General features: G+C 42.9%; 1 protein-coding gene across 1 annotated transcript in view; it reads left to right on the top strand.

Moving 5' to 3' along the window:
- Positions 1 to 273: 273 nt before the first annotated feature.
- The window catches only part of VRK2 (VRK serine/threonine kinase 2), a 99,942-nt gene continuing 84,421 nt past the window's right edge, over positions 274 to 15,794 (top strand). The window contains exons 1-2 of the mRNA XM_084799578.1: positions 274 to 455; positions 2,462 to 2,602. Of these exons, the coding sequence (XP_084655704.1) occupies positions 2,467 to 2,602 (136 nt within the window). The 5' untranslated portion in view covers positions 274 to 455; positions 2,462 to 2,466. The remainder of the gene's footprint in view (positions 456 to 2,461; positions 2,603 to 15,794) is intronic.

Here is a 15,794-nt window from a genome sequence, read left to right as displayed (position 1 = left end):
ACTTGCCCCTGCCTGGAAGTGTCATACCCAGATACAGGCCCTACCCACTCGCAGCAGGCCAGGGGACTAGGTGAGTAAGCCTAGCTGCTGGGCAAGCTCTTGGTAATGGCTGGGTCAACTTGCAATCGGTTGGTGCTCAGGACTGGTACGGGACATCGTCAGTTCTTCCGATTTAAGCGCCAGCCCTGGTTACTCCACCCCATGCTAAGTCTGTTGGCCCTTCAGAGACAGTGGCGGGCTCAGGTGCTAGGAGAGTCTCAGCCACATTCTCAGTTCCTCCCTTCCACCCACTCCGTACCCTGTGCGGCCCGGGTCAGGCTCCCAGGCCTCGGCTGCAGGGAGGCTGCCGGGAAGGTCGCCCTGCCCCTGGGAGGTGCCTGGTTCGTCCCGCCCTGCGGTGAGGCCTTGGCCCCGCCTGACCAGGAACACCGGCAGCGTGGGGACGAGGGCGGCAGGTCAGTCTCCCCTCGGGCCCGGCTCCGAGGTTCCGGTGAAGGCCCAGGCTCAGCCCCGGCCCGGGTCCCACCTGCCTTAGAAACCAGGCCGGGCGCTTCTGCACACCCGGGACCGGCGTGCTCGGAGGCTGGCGTGCCGGGGAGGGTGGGGTGGTGGTGGACAGGCGTGCTCGGGAGATGGCGTACCCCGGGACTGGCATGCCGGGAGCTGGTGTACCCCGGGACTGGCGTGCCCGGGAGATGGCGTACCCCGGGACTGGCATGCCGGGAGCTGGTGTACCCCGGGACTGGCATGCCCGAGAGATGGTGTACCCGGGACTGGCGTGCCCGGGAGATGGCATACCCCGGGACTGGCGTACAGCGGACGGGGCCGCCGCTCCCGCTGGGAAGGAGGGGTCTGCGAGCGTCACCTCGGTGCCACCAAGGATCCGGAAGAAACTTCACGTGTCTTTCTAGTTGTCCCGCTCAGAAGTTGCTCTAGGAAGACCAGGAAGTTTTAGCCAGCCCCTTTCGCGTGGGCCACGACTACTACTCGGTTAAGGGAGCCCAGTGAAACACATCCTGCTTCAGTTCGGTGCCCTAGTTGTTCACCGTTTAGATTTCCCGCTCTGCGTAGGGCCGTGGGCAGGCCGGAGTGGATTTTCGGCTGCCCTGGGCTCATTCAGTAAGGGAAGGAGGGAAAATTCTACTTAAGCGACAGTGGGAAGCTGTAGAGAGAGAAAGGGAGGAAAAAAGGGGGGGTGGCAGTGTGCTAATTTTCACAAAGCATTTGTCCTATTTAGATATTTTTGTAGCTGTAAACTTGTCAACACCCAGGCTCGTCTAGGAAGTGGGAACTTCAAGTAGCATAATGCCCCCAATAGATTGACCCTCAAGCAGATGTAGATCTGTTGGAAGAAGGCTCAGCTCACAGTGAGCAGCGGCCCCCTGGACAGGTGATCCTGGTTTGTGTAACACAGCCAAACAGGCTGAGCCTTTCAGATGGACAGAGTAAGCCTTTAAACTTGGCTCTGCCGCACGGCTTCAAGACCTGTCTGGAATTCCTGCTGTGAACTCCTGCCCTGACTCCCCTTCCGGGTGGACCATAAACTGCAGAATGGAATAATCCCAAATTACTTTTACCCAGTGGTGTTTATCACAGCAATAGAAACCAAACAAAAGCAAAATTTCCCAGTTTTGTTTATTTTTGTTTAGAAATACTAAGAGGACCGTGGTTACTTCGTGTTTAGTTCCAAGCATTTTCTCTGATGTTTATTAATTATATACCCCGTAGGCACCTTGTTGGTCAACCTAAAAAAAAGTTCGGATTAGTGATTTGCTAATATGTATGTAATAATAATTACTTGAATAAAGTTGTATACCCTTCTTAAGGATCATAGGAGCCCTGTTATGCGCACAGCTGTAGTCTCTAAGGCAAAGCTATTTTTCATATTCATGGGAGAGGGTAAGAGGGAGGGGTCAGAAAGCCCGAAATAACCTGAACTAGCAAGTGACCTAGTTTCTTAAGGTGTATTCTGTAGTGTTGCTAAGTATTAATAGACCCCCCAAAACGGATTTTTGAAGTATTGAAGTACCGTAGATATTTTTTTATTTTTAATAGATTTTACTTTTTTTTTTAGGAATTGTGTGTGTGTGGGGGGCATGTGCATGTGAGTGCAGGTGCCAGTGGAGGAGGTCAAATGCATCAGGGCCCCAAGAGCTGGAGTTACAGAGTCTGTGAGCTTCTGTGGCTGCTGGGAACTGAATTCAGGTCCTCTGCAAAAGCATTGGCCGCTCTTAACCACCTGCCAGCTCTGTAGCCCCAGCAAATATATGTCACATAAATTACCTATATGCCAGTGGCTCTTAGATTTCAGAGTATCTGAATTTCTAGCTTGAATATGGTAGGCAGCTCCTCCCAGTTGGAATTGACTTCAGAATCTTAATCTTATTTCTGGGAAAGACTTTGGGAGAAATGAGTTTCAGTGCTAGAGTTTTCACTGTTTACCTCCTCCCTCTGCCAACAGATGTGATGGCACGAAGAAGAAAAGAGAAATACCAGCTTCCGGTTCCACTGCCAGAAGGCAAAATTCTGGGTGATGTGGAAGGAAACCAGTGGGCGCTGGGCAAGATGATCGGCTCTGGAGGGTTTGGACTGATATACTTAGGTAAAGTATGACGAAAGCGCCAAGTGTAATTATGTCTGCAATCATTGTAACTATGGTAACAATGGTATTTTAAGAGCTAACGGAAATAACAGAATTCATAGATTTTTTAAAAAGTAATTTGAAGATAGTTAATGTTTAGTACTATACATTAGGTTCAAGCTGTAACTGACATAACACATTCCCTGTTGTTCATGTTTTCCCCCCAGTAGCTTGTAGAAGTCTTTTCAAAGCTCATAATTGTATGATCTGCCAGACAGAATATTACTTTTCTTTTTGAGAACTTGTTTTCCTGGAAATATACACACACACACATATATATAATGTATATGTATTATATATATTGATATATATATATACACAAAACCACTGATATATATGATATATATATCATAAACAACAACTGTATACATGTAAATACTTTCTGATGCTTTAAAAATATTTACTACATTTTGCGTATGATATGTGTAAGACACATCCCAGGGCACCTGCGGGGGTCAGGGGAAAACAACCTTGTTTCACCTCTATGTGGGTTCTGGGATGCCAGCCAGGTGGTCAGACTTTTGGGAGAAAGCGCCTTTTCCTGCTGAGCTGTACCTCTCACCCCTACGATCTAGGCAGGACTAGGGCCTGGATATTCCCTGACTATAGTGACAGAAAGCATCTATTGCATGAGAGACGGAGCTTCTCTTGTGAGACAGACGTTTACTAGTTCTGTTGTTCTGGGCAAAACTGACAAAGCAGATGCTCAGATTTCCTTCTGTGCTCTGTGATAGGCAGGGAACTGTGCTTCAGTGCACCTCTACATTGCATTTAAATATTTAGAAATTACAATGAATTTAGAGAGACCATTGAGGACTATCTTTTTGTTTGTTTGTTGTTTGTTTATTGTTTTTTGAGACAGGGCTCTGTGTAGTCTTGACTGTCCTGGACTCACTTTGTAGACCAGGCTGGCCTCGAACTCACAGCGATCCACCTGCCTTTGCCTCTGGAGTGCTGGGATTAAAGGCGTGCGCTACCACGCCCAGCTTTGAGGACTATCTTAATGCTGTGCTGGGATGGGCAAGGTGATTGGTTTGATAAATAAAATATTGGTGATTAGAAAAGAAGAACCAGGGATTGGAGGGTACTTCATGCAAGATCTTGGGTACCATGACTTTCAGCACCTCCCACCCCAAACAAAAAATACAATGTATGATTCTCTTATATACACACTCATTCACCCTTTAAACCTACATCTTTTCTGTTGTAGATGTATGTCTTCAGGGGTTGGGCATGTTGGCTCCTTCCTGTAATCTCAGCATTTGAAAGGTCATCTTGCCCTAAATTCCAGGCCAACCAGGGCTATTTAGTAATACCATATCTCAGAACAAACAACCAAACAACCCAAGGGGAAAAACAACACAAAACAAACAAACAAGGGGGAGAAAAGAAAAAAAATACAAAACAACCTCTTTCACCCAGCCTCCTCCCGCCCCCGCCCCCAAGTTACCTGACCAAAAAAATCCTCGAACTCTCAAAACAAATAAACCAAAACTGAACCTCTTTTGGGGGAATTTTGGGTTCCTTGTCAAACAAACATGTTTCTGAATCATGAATGATTAAGATCTTAATCTAGATATCTTACCTTTTGTGTTCCTCTATTTTGAGACAGTCTCAAATAGCGGAGGCTAGCCTTGAACTGTGGACCCTCCTGTTCCTTCCCCTCCGTTCTGGGACTACAGGGATAAACTACTATACCTGGCTATAGTTTGCAGTGAATGAAAGGCATTGAATAAATAAACTATTGTTTACCTATCACCTGTGCCTAATATAATTGGGAAAATGAAATCAGGACAAAAAAACCTTTATAAAGAGGAGCTTCCTAAGTCAACAGTGTTGCTGTGTGGCACCTCAGCAATGCGGTCCCCAGCTCTCCAGCCTTTGGGGAGCTGCAGCCGCTGACTCTGAGTAGAAGACCAGACAGGGTTACATCTCTAGAGTCTATATTAACACAGAACAAAACAACACGGGCAGGAGACACTTTTCAATAGAAACATACTGAGAGTCACCAACATAATTTTAAAATTTCCAAGAACCACATTAAGAAAGTTAAGAGAAGCAGGTGACATTCATTTTAGCTTGTTCATATAAAAATAGTGAAATAGCTGGTTGTGGTGGTGCACGCCTTTAATCCCAGCCTTTGGGAGGCAGAGGCAGGCAGATCACTGAGTTCTAGGCCTACCTGGTCTACAAAGTGAGTTCAGGACAACCAGGGCTACCCACAGAAAAACCCTGTCTTGAAAAAACAAAAACAAAAACAAAAAACAAAAACAAAAACAAAAAAATAAAAATAGAAAATAAATAAATAAAAATTGTGAGCTGCTTTACATCTGAGTGAACTCTTCTAAATCTAGAGAGCTTCAAGTGTCAAGATCCTAGTGACCTGCCTGACTCCTAAGTCATGCAGATCAGTGGCTAGTGAGTGCTTGGAGCGCAGAGGAGTGGCGTTTCTAAGTACTCTCTGAGCTCTTTTCTGAGGCAGTGAGTAAGATGGCTGCTATCCTGGCTTGACAATAGCTCAGAGCCTCGGTTGAATAAATTATTGAGAATGTAACTGTGGCATTGGAACCATGGCCTACCTCATATTTACTCTTCTAACTCTTGAGTTACTTGAATAATTTCGAAGAACTGGAGAAAAACTTTGACTCCAATGATCTTACTCTTTAAAATGTAAATCTTCACATACTTTTTAAAATGTAAATATTTATTTGTGTTTATTTGAATTCAGATATAGGCGGAATGACAATATTACATTCATATGCGTGTTTTATGAATCTGAGTGTGCACATCACAGCCTTGGTTTGCCTCTGGTAATGAAGGAGAACTCTCCCAGCACTGGCCTTTTGAAGTACAGACCTTTCTAAGTGCAAGTCACATGACTTTTACTTTTCTTTTTTCTTGTTATCCGAATAAACTTTGTTTTACAGTGCATTTTAAGATGCATTGTGTTGGGTGGCATCTCTCCACCCAACTTTTTAGAAACTGAGTGCTGGGAAGCCAGGTACTAGCAACTACTCACGGGGACAGAGCCTTTTAAGATGCAGTAACTTTCAGAGAAAAAGAAAGGCTCCCTTCTTCAGAATTACAGGACAGTGCTTTATTGTTCTATCAATGGGCACGGTGAATCACATAATCAGCTTAACTCTGTTAGTGTTAGTTTTCACAGATTATTTCCAAAGCCACAAGTAGCAGATATTGGAGAAGCCCCTGGTGTTGGCGGTTGTGCACAGTTCTCTTCATGTTGGGCATATAGATTACAAAGCACTTAAATTCGAGATTTTCTTAAATAACCATGCCCAGTGATTCGTCCCAGGTACTTCCCAGACACACTGCTTTGACAGACACTTAGCAGCGTCTGCGGCCCAAGGCTGAGAGGAAAGCAGCTGCTGTGTGGCTCATTGTGCATTGTACAACTGTCTTCTAGCTTTGAGATCAATAGCCCAGGCCTGTTGGTAATCAGCAACTTGGAGCAAAGGGGGAGGGGGCAGAGAAGTTCCCTGTTTACTCTTGACGTGGAGAGCTACTGTGCCTGCAGCATTCTTAGGCACAGTCTTAAGAGGGAAGAGAAAAGTCTGAATAGAAGAACAAAGTCTGAGCTCTCTCTTTGAATATGAAAGCGGCTGGCAAGGAGGAAAGGAAACTGGTTAGGGTGTGAGAAAGTCGCCGTCGTTTTAGTACCAAGTGAGCAAAAAAGTTTCTAAAACTCCAGGGAAAGAGAGAACTGAAGGTTTCAATTCCCTTTAATGCTGCATACAGCATGGAAGCCACCCTAACCCAAAGGGAGCCTGCGTAAGAGGGGCCGAAGCTCAGGTGCTGGGGAACTCTGAGTTGGAGCCTGACTTGCCATGACATCACTGACGGACCAAGCTGTCTCTACCTCATAAGACTAATTGCGAGGATTAAATTAGTTGTTTTAGAGTTTGAAACCTAGTAAGCAGTTAATAAGTAGAATTGATTTCGAATCTCACATTCTATATACCCAGTTCTGTGTGTGATGCGTTAGGGAAAGGCCTCCCTTCACTGGAAGGATATTGTGTTCCTTCTGCCTTGAATTGTGGTCGGTTTCATTACTGGTGTTGTAAAACTAAGAGCACAGTGGCTGCCCACGTGCTCTGAGTGTGTTCCGTTTAACGCCTGGTGAGCGGTTCTGTTTCGACGGCTACCTGTTTGCTTTAGATATGAGAAATTGGGCACCAAAATGTAATGAGAATGCAGAAAAGAAAAGCTCTAGGCTAGATGGTCCATGACACCCCTTTAATGTTTGCTGTTAAAGGGACTGTGCCTGAGACTGTGGCACTGAGCCCACATGGTGAGTCGGCCGTGTTCTCTGCTGTCACTATAGATGTCACCCTTAACCCAGTCGGCAGTCACAGGTGAACCCTATTAGACACAAAGAGACCTGCTCAAGGTAACTCTCATGCACTGCTTTAAAACAGTGGTGCACTTCGTCGTGCTGTGGTGACCCCAACCATAAAATTGTATTCTTTGCTGCTTCATAACTGCAATTTTGCCAGTTATGAATCATAATGTAAATCTGTTCTCCAGTGGTCTTAGGTGAGTCCTGTGAAAGATTTGACCCCCCCTCCTAATAGATTAAGAACCACTTCTGTAAAAAATTATGCACATACTTTATTGACAATGAATTGATATCATTGTCTTTTACAAAGAGTAACGTGTTATAACTAAAATTGGCCAAGGTGATTTAATCTTATGGATCATTATTCATGGATAAATGTTTAGAGTTAGTGGAGTAACTTTTGGAGATTTTCATTATTGTTGTTATATTATCCTTTGTTCTTCAGAAACAGAAGAAAGTTTTGGGGGGCAATTTTTGGAAGTTATCAAATTTAATTTTATTTACTGATGAGGAAATATTTCTACTTATAAAAGAATAGAGGAATGTTTTGTATTTTTGTTTGGTTTATTATTTAGTTGGTGGTAGTTGATTAATTTTTAAGGTATGCAGAGTAACATTCAGGAAAGTCCAGTTATAATAGTAATAGCACTGTTAAATGTTATTTTTCCAATGTTTTTTTAAGAGAAGGCTGTTAGTCTTGTGAAAATGATGATAGTAGAAAAGGATATTTTATTTTAGAGATTATAGTAGCTATATATATATATTATATATACCATAAACTAGTTCCAGTGAAGGCTTAGGAAGATATGTAAATTCAAAAGAGTTTACTTTTTTAAAATTAATTATTAATTTATTAGATGTACTAGGCCTACAGGTAAGTAAACATTTATAGCAGATGTATTTTAATTTTTCACGTGCCTTTAATTGGATACTCGCTTTTAGTGTATGCCAGGTAGTGCTGCTCATTTCCCTATCAGCTTCTTCATTTTCAGCAGTTTTAACTAGCAGACCCTTGCCTCTCGGGACAGTTCATAAGCTTCCTGATTCTGCCCCACGTTTATATATTTTTGTCCCTTCATTGCACTGTTGCCGTCTTCCTGCTTTTGCAGTGGTGAAGGCTTGTCTTCTTTTCTTTCTTTCTTTCTTTCTTTCTTTCTTTCTTTCTTTCTTTCCTTCCTTCCTTCCTTTTTTAATTTGCAGCTCACTGCTGTGGGGAGTTTCTTCCTTACGAAATGAGCTCACCTCTGTTGCCACACAATAAAAGAATTCTCTGTGTTGGAGAGCTTCTGGCTTCCTTATGAAATATGGATGGACTCTTGCTTCTGAAGTGTTTTAGCTTCTGCCTCTGTAGAGAGGGGCGGAGAGGAATAAATAGCATGAGGTGCATTCCTTCGTTTAAGACCCAGGGGTATCCATGTATATGAAACAAGTCAGAAGAGAATCTCAGAAACTTTAAACCGCGGAGCGAGACTTCACTAGAAACTAGCGCCTGGGATCACGGCGGTTCCCACAGTTACCGACACAGAGGTCCGCGTGAGGTTTACGTTGCTTCCACGCTCAGATTTGCAATTATGCGTCAGCGTGTTGGCCTTTTCCATCCCCCTCACACGCACTGTGTTTTTCCTGAACACTGCACAGTTGCTCTGTGTCAAAGACTAGTTTAGGAGACAAGATGGAAACCTCAGCAATTGTTTCAAGACAGTTAGTTGTTTGAGAGGTGTACTGCTTCTTTCCAGATGACACAGCCCGGCAGGCCAAGTTTCCCTTAGCATCTTCCAGCCCAGGGAAATGGTTTTGTAGAAAGATAGCCGGTGAAAGCCAGAGACATCTACAGATGCAGTGTGATCCCAGGCAATGAAGCATGTGGCCCTTCATTGGCATTAGATGCCCTTCTCCTGGCAGAAGAACTGCGTTCTGCACGCTGCCCCCTCCAAACCCATCTTTGATTGGCACCTATGCCCTATTGAAACTGGCATCACACCTTCTGAATGGGCGCTGTGCCAGGCTAGCAGATGGGTATGGGCAACGGCATGCCAGAAACCCAGTATGTGAATCAAGTTTAAGTATCAGGGGCCCAAACTCCCATCCAGGGATATAAAAACTGCAGTCTGTTGAGAGCTTTTTGTGCTTAAGGTTAAAGGACATGCCATTTCCACTCCAGCTTAGAGGTTGATTAATTTTGAAAGTCAAACAGGAACTCCTGGGGCGGTGTCAGGCAAAATTCTGTCTTTGGTGAGTGAGAATTGCCACTTCATGGAGGGAAGAGGAAGTAATGAAGTTGCCGAGGAGAGTGACTCCCCCGCAAGTCCCTCCAGCACTTAAGCAGCGTGCGTTCAGCAAAGATGAATATTTCTGCTCTCCAGCGGAGCCAGGTGCAATCAAAGCCAGATCCGCAGCCCCGCTGCAGCAAAGGACCCTAAATTTAGAAAGGGCAGGCGAAGTTTAGAAGAACTCCGCGGTGGTAGCTCTTCTCGCCACGAGCTTCACAGACGTGTGCGGAGGAGGAGGAGATGAAGGGAAAACTCCAAATCGAAAACCTTCAGAGGGCACTGGCCTGAAACAGAAAGATCGCTAACAATCCAAAAGAAAAACCCTGCGTCCTTTCCCCTCCGTGCAGAAGTCTTTCTGATTTTTTTTTTAAATCAATAAAATCGTAGGTTACGGAAATGTTAGGATCAACTTAATACATAAGTAACTAAACTTCCTGTTCTGACTTTCGTTTCCTTGCATGTCTATCATGTATATAAACTTTGCTTCTTGAATAATGGATTTTACATAAAATTGAGTTGTAAACATCATATTCCTTATGATTGTCTCACACTCACCGCAGAACTGCCCCCACACCAGAAAGAGAGGGCACCCTCCTTGTGATCGCCTAACTTGTATCTTCTAAGTACTCTTAAATTTACAGGCATGCCTGTAAGGCCAGCTGTGGCCAGGAGCAGCTTTGCTAATCACATTATAACCCTTGCTTTTGCTTTTTCACTGTGTAAACTTTATCTATGGAACAGATTCCATGAGACCGTTGTGACTACTTCAACGTATTCAAAACATATAACTGCCACAAATTAAACTACTAAAACTAAAGCTGGTGCACTGTAACTGCCAAGTAAAACTGGCACGTCCCTCTGTCAGACTGCAGGGGAGTGTGCCATACAGGCCTCGGAAAACACAATTCATCCAGAAGCACTCTTGTCACTTGCTCTGATATTAAACCAGAGAAAGTGACATTAATTAAAGAAATGACACGAGCCAACAAAGGCAATGAAATTCTATACTTTGGCTTTGTGCAGACCTTCATCCAGCCTGCTCTGCCCAGGTACTGTGGTCGATCCTGAAGGGAGCCAAGGGTTATGACTTTTAATCTCTCCTCTCCCCGTTCAGCAGCATTGTTGAATGACTAAAATCTCCCGCCCTGCGTTGGCCTGGTTTGGTAGTATAACGCAGTCGTAGCTGGGCTTCCTCGAACACCGGTGTGGTGTCATGCAGAACACCCACTGCACTTGGTGTGCAGTGAAAGGTACAGGGGAGTTGGTCTCACAAAAAAGGTCCCCCAGCTGGCAGCTAGCAGAGAAAATAGACTTGGGTTGGAATCCAGGAGGCCTGTTTCTGGGGCCAGCTGACTGGAAACTCTCGTACAGTGAAGAGACAAGCAGGAGAGGACCAGGGTTTCTTCTTTGTTCCCCCTAGGGAGCTTTCTCACAGCCACTATTTCATCAGGAATTATTCACACACTAACTTTTCAGACCCTTCCCGCGTCCAGCAACTCTCACACCTTGTGCCATGTTGTGCAGTCCTCCTGATAGGCAACCTCTCAGGGTGAGGACATAATGGCCTCGCATTGTCACAGTTATTAAAAAATGATTTTTTTTATAGAGAAAAAAAATTAGAAATTTTTAGAAAAAAGAGCACTAAATTTTATGGGATTTCTTTCTTTTAATGCAATGCCTGGTCTGTGTTCGAGACATGGTAATTTCATATTTAGAGACAGTATTTTGTGTACTTTAGGGTGCTTTTGAGGTAAAAGTAGCATATGTTTATTTTTTCAGATGTGTCTTTAAAATATTAGATACCATGTACTTTACTCATAGATTAAAGGACTTATTGGGAAATGTCTGCTCTATTAATGCATAATAGGAAGGAATTTTTCAAAAAATGGTTACTGCATTATATACAACCACTTCCATATATAGAATAAAAGCTCTACTGGGTAATATTTAATTGAAGTAGATTTAATAAGTAGAAACTATTTTAGGGAAAAGTATGGTGTTTCCTGTTGGGTCAACTCTCTGCTCCACATGGACTGTGTAAGAAATCAGCTTTTCAGAGAATGTTTGCAGGAGTAGCTTTAACAGAAAATAAACTATCCCCTCCCTCCCCTACCTGTTTGTCGGTTTGTCTGTTTGTTTGCTTTGTCTGGTGCTGGAGATCAAACACAGGGCTTCTCCCGCCCTCTACCACTGAGCTACAGCCCTAGCTCTGGACTTTTGACCCAAGTCTGTGAACAATGCCATTTACGCACAGTCGGAAGCTTGTGTTACAGTTTCCAAGCATAGGTGTTTGATATTTGAGATTCAGAGCTTTCTAACTGTATAATTAGTCACAAGGTGTAATGCACGTTTCCCATATCAAGCCGACAATGGCTTCAAAGAGACAGCAGTGCTTTAGGGGAGCAAGAAAAGGAGGCCAAAGTTGACACACACAGAGGCAAAACAGTGGAGGAAAATCAACACCGAGTTGTGAAGTCAGGCATTGGAACTCTGTCAGTGTTCAGGAGACCGTCTTTAATTTGCAATCCAAGTGAAAGAGAGTATTTAAATGCGAGAGGCAGTATTATTGAGCCCAGCATGCCTGCTACCACTTGTTTGACTAGCTCAGAATAGAACACTGAGAGGCAAGGGCTCAAAGTTAAATGAACATTTATACATTTTAAAATCAAATGAAAGATTCAGAGTATATTCATGAATTAATTTTTTTTTCAGGAATCCTAAATTTAATCAGCTGGAATTACTTTTAAAGTGTCATTCTATTTAACTTAGGGCAATGATGAATTTGCCTTTTAGTAGGGATGCTGTATTTTATCATGAAGATGAAACAAACTGTCTTTTGTTAATTACTCCCCAGAGACACTGGCCATTTTTCTCTCCTATGCTTAGTGTGGAGTAAAGGCAGCGCCTGCAAATTTATTTCAGACAACACCAACCGGAAGCTTCAGCATGCTTGAGAGGCACGAGAGGAATGTAGCTTCCGTTTCAGCTAGTCTGGGTGTCCCCCAGTGAGCCTTTTTAGAGGGAAGGCTACTACAGCCTTCTGAGGGGACCTTGAACACAGAGTAGGTAACCGCGGAGATTAGTTTCTGCGGTCTGTCTTAGGAAATCATCACCGCTACTAGTATCTCTTTCTCAGCGTGGGCGCCGAGTGCTGGGGTCCGAGGTTTGTGTGTTTTACTTCGTTTCCTCTTCTTGGAGCTTGGGAGAATGCTTGATCTTGAGGCCTAGGGAGGTGGTGATATGCCTTCAGGCCACTTATTTTTGTTGTTGTTGTTTATTTGTTTTCTTTTCTTTTCTTTTTTTTTTTGAGACTGGGTTTCTCTGTGTAGCCTTGGTTGTCCTAGACTCGCTTTGTAGCCCAGGCTGGCCTCGAACTCACAGCGATCCACCTGCCTCCGCCTCCCGAGTGCTGGGATGAAAGGCGCGCGCCACCACGGTTCAGGCCACATTTTAAAAGACCGTCTCCATCTACTTTTGAGCACCGGATTCTTTGCCTCGTGGATTGATGTCCCTTGTGAAAGGACACTCCGAGTTTACAGCTAGCCAGAGAAAATACGGCAAGTGATGTGCTTACGACAAGCTAATTTCTAACGCTACAGCTAAATTTGTGATTGATAGTGCTGGCAACTAACCCAGGAAATCTGTTAGTGTCGGTGCTCAAGTGGTGCCACTCTCACTCACACTGACAACCAAGGCCCGGAACACTGCACACAGGGTCCTATTATTAGGATCACCAAGTCTGCGAAAGAACGTCTGATATTTATAGTAAACCTAGTGCTGAGCACCGAAAAAAAAGGTATTATAGCTTAGGTTGTACACACAATATTTTAATGAAAAATTAGTGAGACTAGTCAACCAGTTGTGCTATGATCAGATGAGAAAGATTTGATGGGTTTTCAGGCTATTCAAAACTGAATAAACTTGTCTGATTTATAGGGATGTTTTATATTTAAGTCTTTTTTTTTTCTGCATAGCCACATTTATTGTGGAACTATTTTTTTCCTTTTTTTAAATTTAAGCCTTAATAAGCTGCAAGACGAGGACATTAAAAGGAGGCCTCTTTAATTATGACACATATTGTGATGTAAGTGTAAGAAACACTCTGGAAGAGAGATAACGTTACAGATACTGATTATTCTTAACTGTCTTTTTTTCTTAGACGATAAATTAAAGATACACAGTTCAGAAAATTAGGTCTTTTAAAAGGTAAGGCACAAAAAAATACTTGGGTAAATAGAATCTTATTAAGGGAAAGATTCATATTAAAGAATGTGTTTCAGATTAAATTATTTTATTTAGACTTTGCAAAAGATTCATTCTTTCGAGTTGCTCAGATGCTCCCATGGGAAAAAAAATTAGGACAGTTCATGTAGAAGTGACTTAAGGTATTGATAGATGTACTTATTATTTATTCCAATGATAGTTTTTATATCTTCTTATTTGGCATGTGTACATAATAAGAAAAAGAACAAACAAAATAGAAGCTATTACATTAAATTAGAATAAACATTTTTAGCAAGACTGATGACATAACCGTATCATCACAGTCCTTGGAAGGCTATGGGATAGGAAGATCACAAGTTCAAAGCCAGCCTTAGCTATATAGTGAGTTGAACTCTCTCTCAAAAATAAAGATAAAAATAAATAAATAAATAAATAAATAAATGGGTTATTTGTTTCAATTTTTGTAGTGTGTGAAGGGAAGGTATTCAGTACTCATTACTTGACATACCTTGTGTCAAGAGATCACACCTTATCACCGACCTCCAACCAAATGTGAGGATATAATTGCGAATGGTTATGAGTAATAGAAACCTTTACAAATATTGGGAGGTAAATAGGAGGAGGAAAATTCTTCACACAGTAAACTTTGGGAAGAAAACAAATCAAAGATCCATAGCTAAAAGAAAGATGTTACATGATTGAGGAGGAACAAAAAGGTGGCATGAACCCCATGACCAGAAGAGCTTCTGCTCCAGCGGGCCGCTTTGAACTAGTCTCCACATTCTGAAATCAATTATTTAATATAAATTGTATGTAACATGAAATCTCCCAAAGAGAAGAGATTGTTCCATCTGCCTCTTAAAGGACGATGTTAAAACCTGCAAGGGCTTTAGCAAAGTGACAGATATGGCAAATAGAGCAGACCTAACTCAAAAAGGAACGATGTAAAGAAACGGTCCAGAATTATTACCAATATTAGCAATATGCAAGCAGGTTTCAGATGATGAGTATCAAGACAAATTATAAAGACCTGCAAAACTTAGGCCTTCCCTTTCCTGACATCCAACTTCACTGTATTAGAAAGTGGCTTAAAGGCATGGGGGCAGGGTTGAGGACCTCTAGTAGGTTCTGAACCTCACATGCAGATTTCATATAAGAAATGAAAAATCATTTAAGGCCCAGAAAATAGAATGTCCATGGTAGTTAAGAGAAACAGCACTATAGTTCCAGTGTGCTATATGGCTAAAGTTTATTTCTTTTAGGAGATACAAATGAACAAGTAAGATTTTACAGAACCTGACATCTTTTTGTAGCCAATTGTCATTAAGATAAAATAGAAGCAAATGACTGAGACATCAAAAATAAATGAATTAAATATGTAAGCTGAGTGTGGTGGCTCCGGAGGCTGAGTTGGGAGGAATACCAGTAGCTGGAGGCTACCCTGGGCTTCTGAGGGAGAGCTTGTCTTAAAATGTGTGTGTGTGTGTGTGTGTGTGTGTGTGTGTGTGTGTGTGTGTGCGCGCGCGCGCGCGCGCATGCATGTATGTATAGGGTTGGATACAAACTGAGCAGATTATATGTATATAATTAGCAGTTAAAGACAAGGACACTGACTTTGAGGGAGATTATTTTTGCACATTTTAAGTGAAGAATAAAACAATAATCAGATTTGTAATTTTACATTTCATAATTAAAGTTCCTAGGAACGTATTAGAGTAGACTACAGAAACAGAACTGATATGAAGAATATATATGTGTGTGTGTGTGTGTGTGTGTGTGTGTGTGTGTGTGTGTGTGTTATATGATTTATTACAGTGGCTTACAGGCTGGTCCAGCTAATTCGCAGTGCCTGTCAGCCGTGGAAGGTCTGAGAATCCGGCAGTTGCTCAGTCCCCACAAGGCTGGATGCTGCAGCTGATCTTCAGTGTACGCTGGAGTCCCAGACAAGTAGGCTTTGATGCTACTGAAGTAACGGACTTGCCCATAAGAGTGAGGGCAAGCTGGCAAAGAGCAAAAGCTTCCTTCCTCCATGTTTTCAATAGGCTGCCACCAGAAGGTGTGGCCCAGTTTAAGGTGGGTCTTAAAAATCTCTCACAGGAGTACCAAGCTGCTTGGATTTTAGTTAATAACAGATGGAGCCATGTCGACAATGAAGAACAGCCATCCCAAGATGTTGCAGTTATTATGTCTGTATGGCCTAGGAAGCCAATAACTGATACAATGAGACTGAAGAGTAATTTAAATCTGCCAGCACTACGCTGGGCAGAATCTAAACTGCTACTAATCTACTAATAAGATAAAA

Source organism: Acomys minous (genome assembly GCF_964271855.1).
Source record: "Acomys minous genome assembly, chromosome: 10".
Lineage (NCBI taxonomy): Eukaryota > Metazoa > Chordata > Mammalia > Rodentia > Muridae > Acomys > Acomys minous.
The sequence above is the reverse complement of the archived record's forward strand: the minus strand, read 5'-3'. Positions and strand labels throughout refer to the sequence as shown.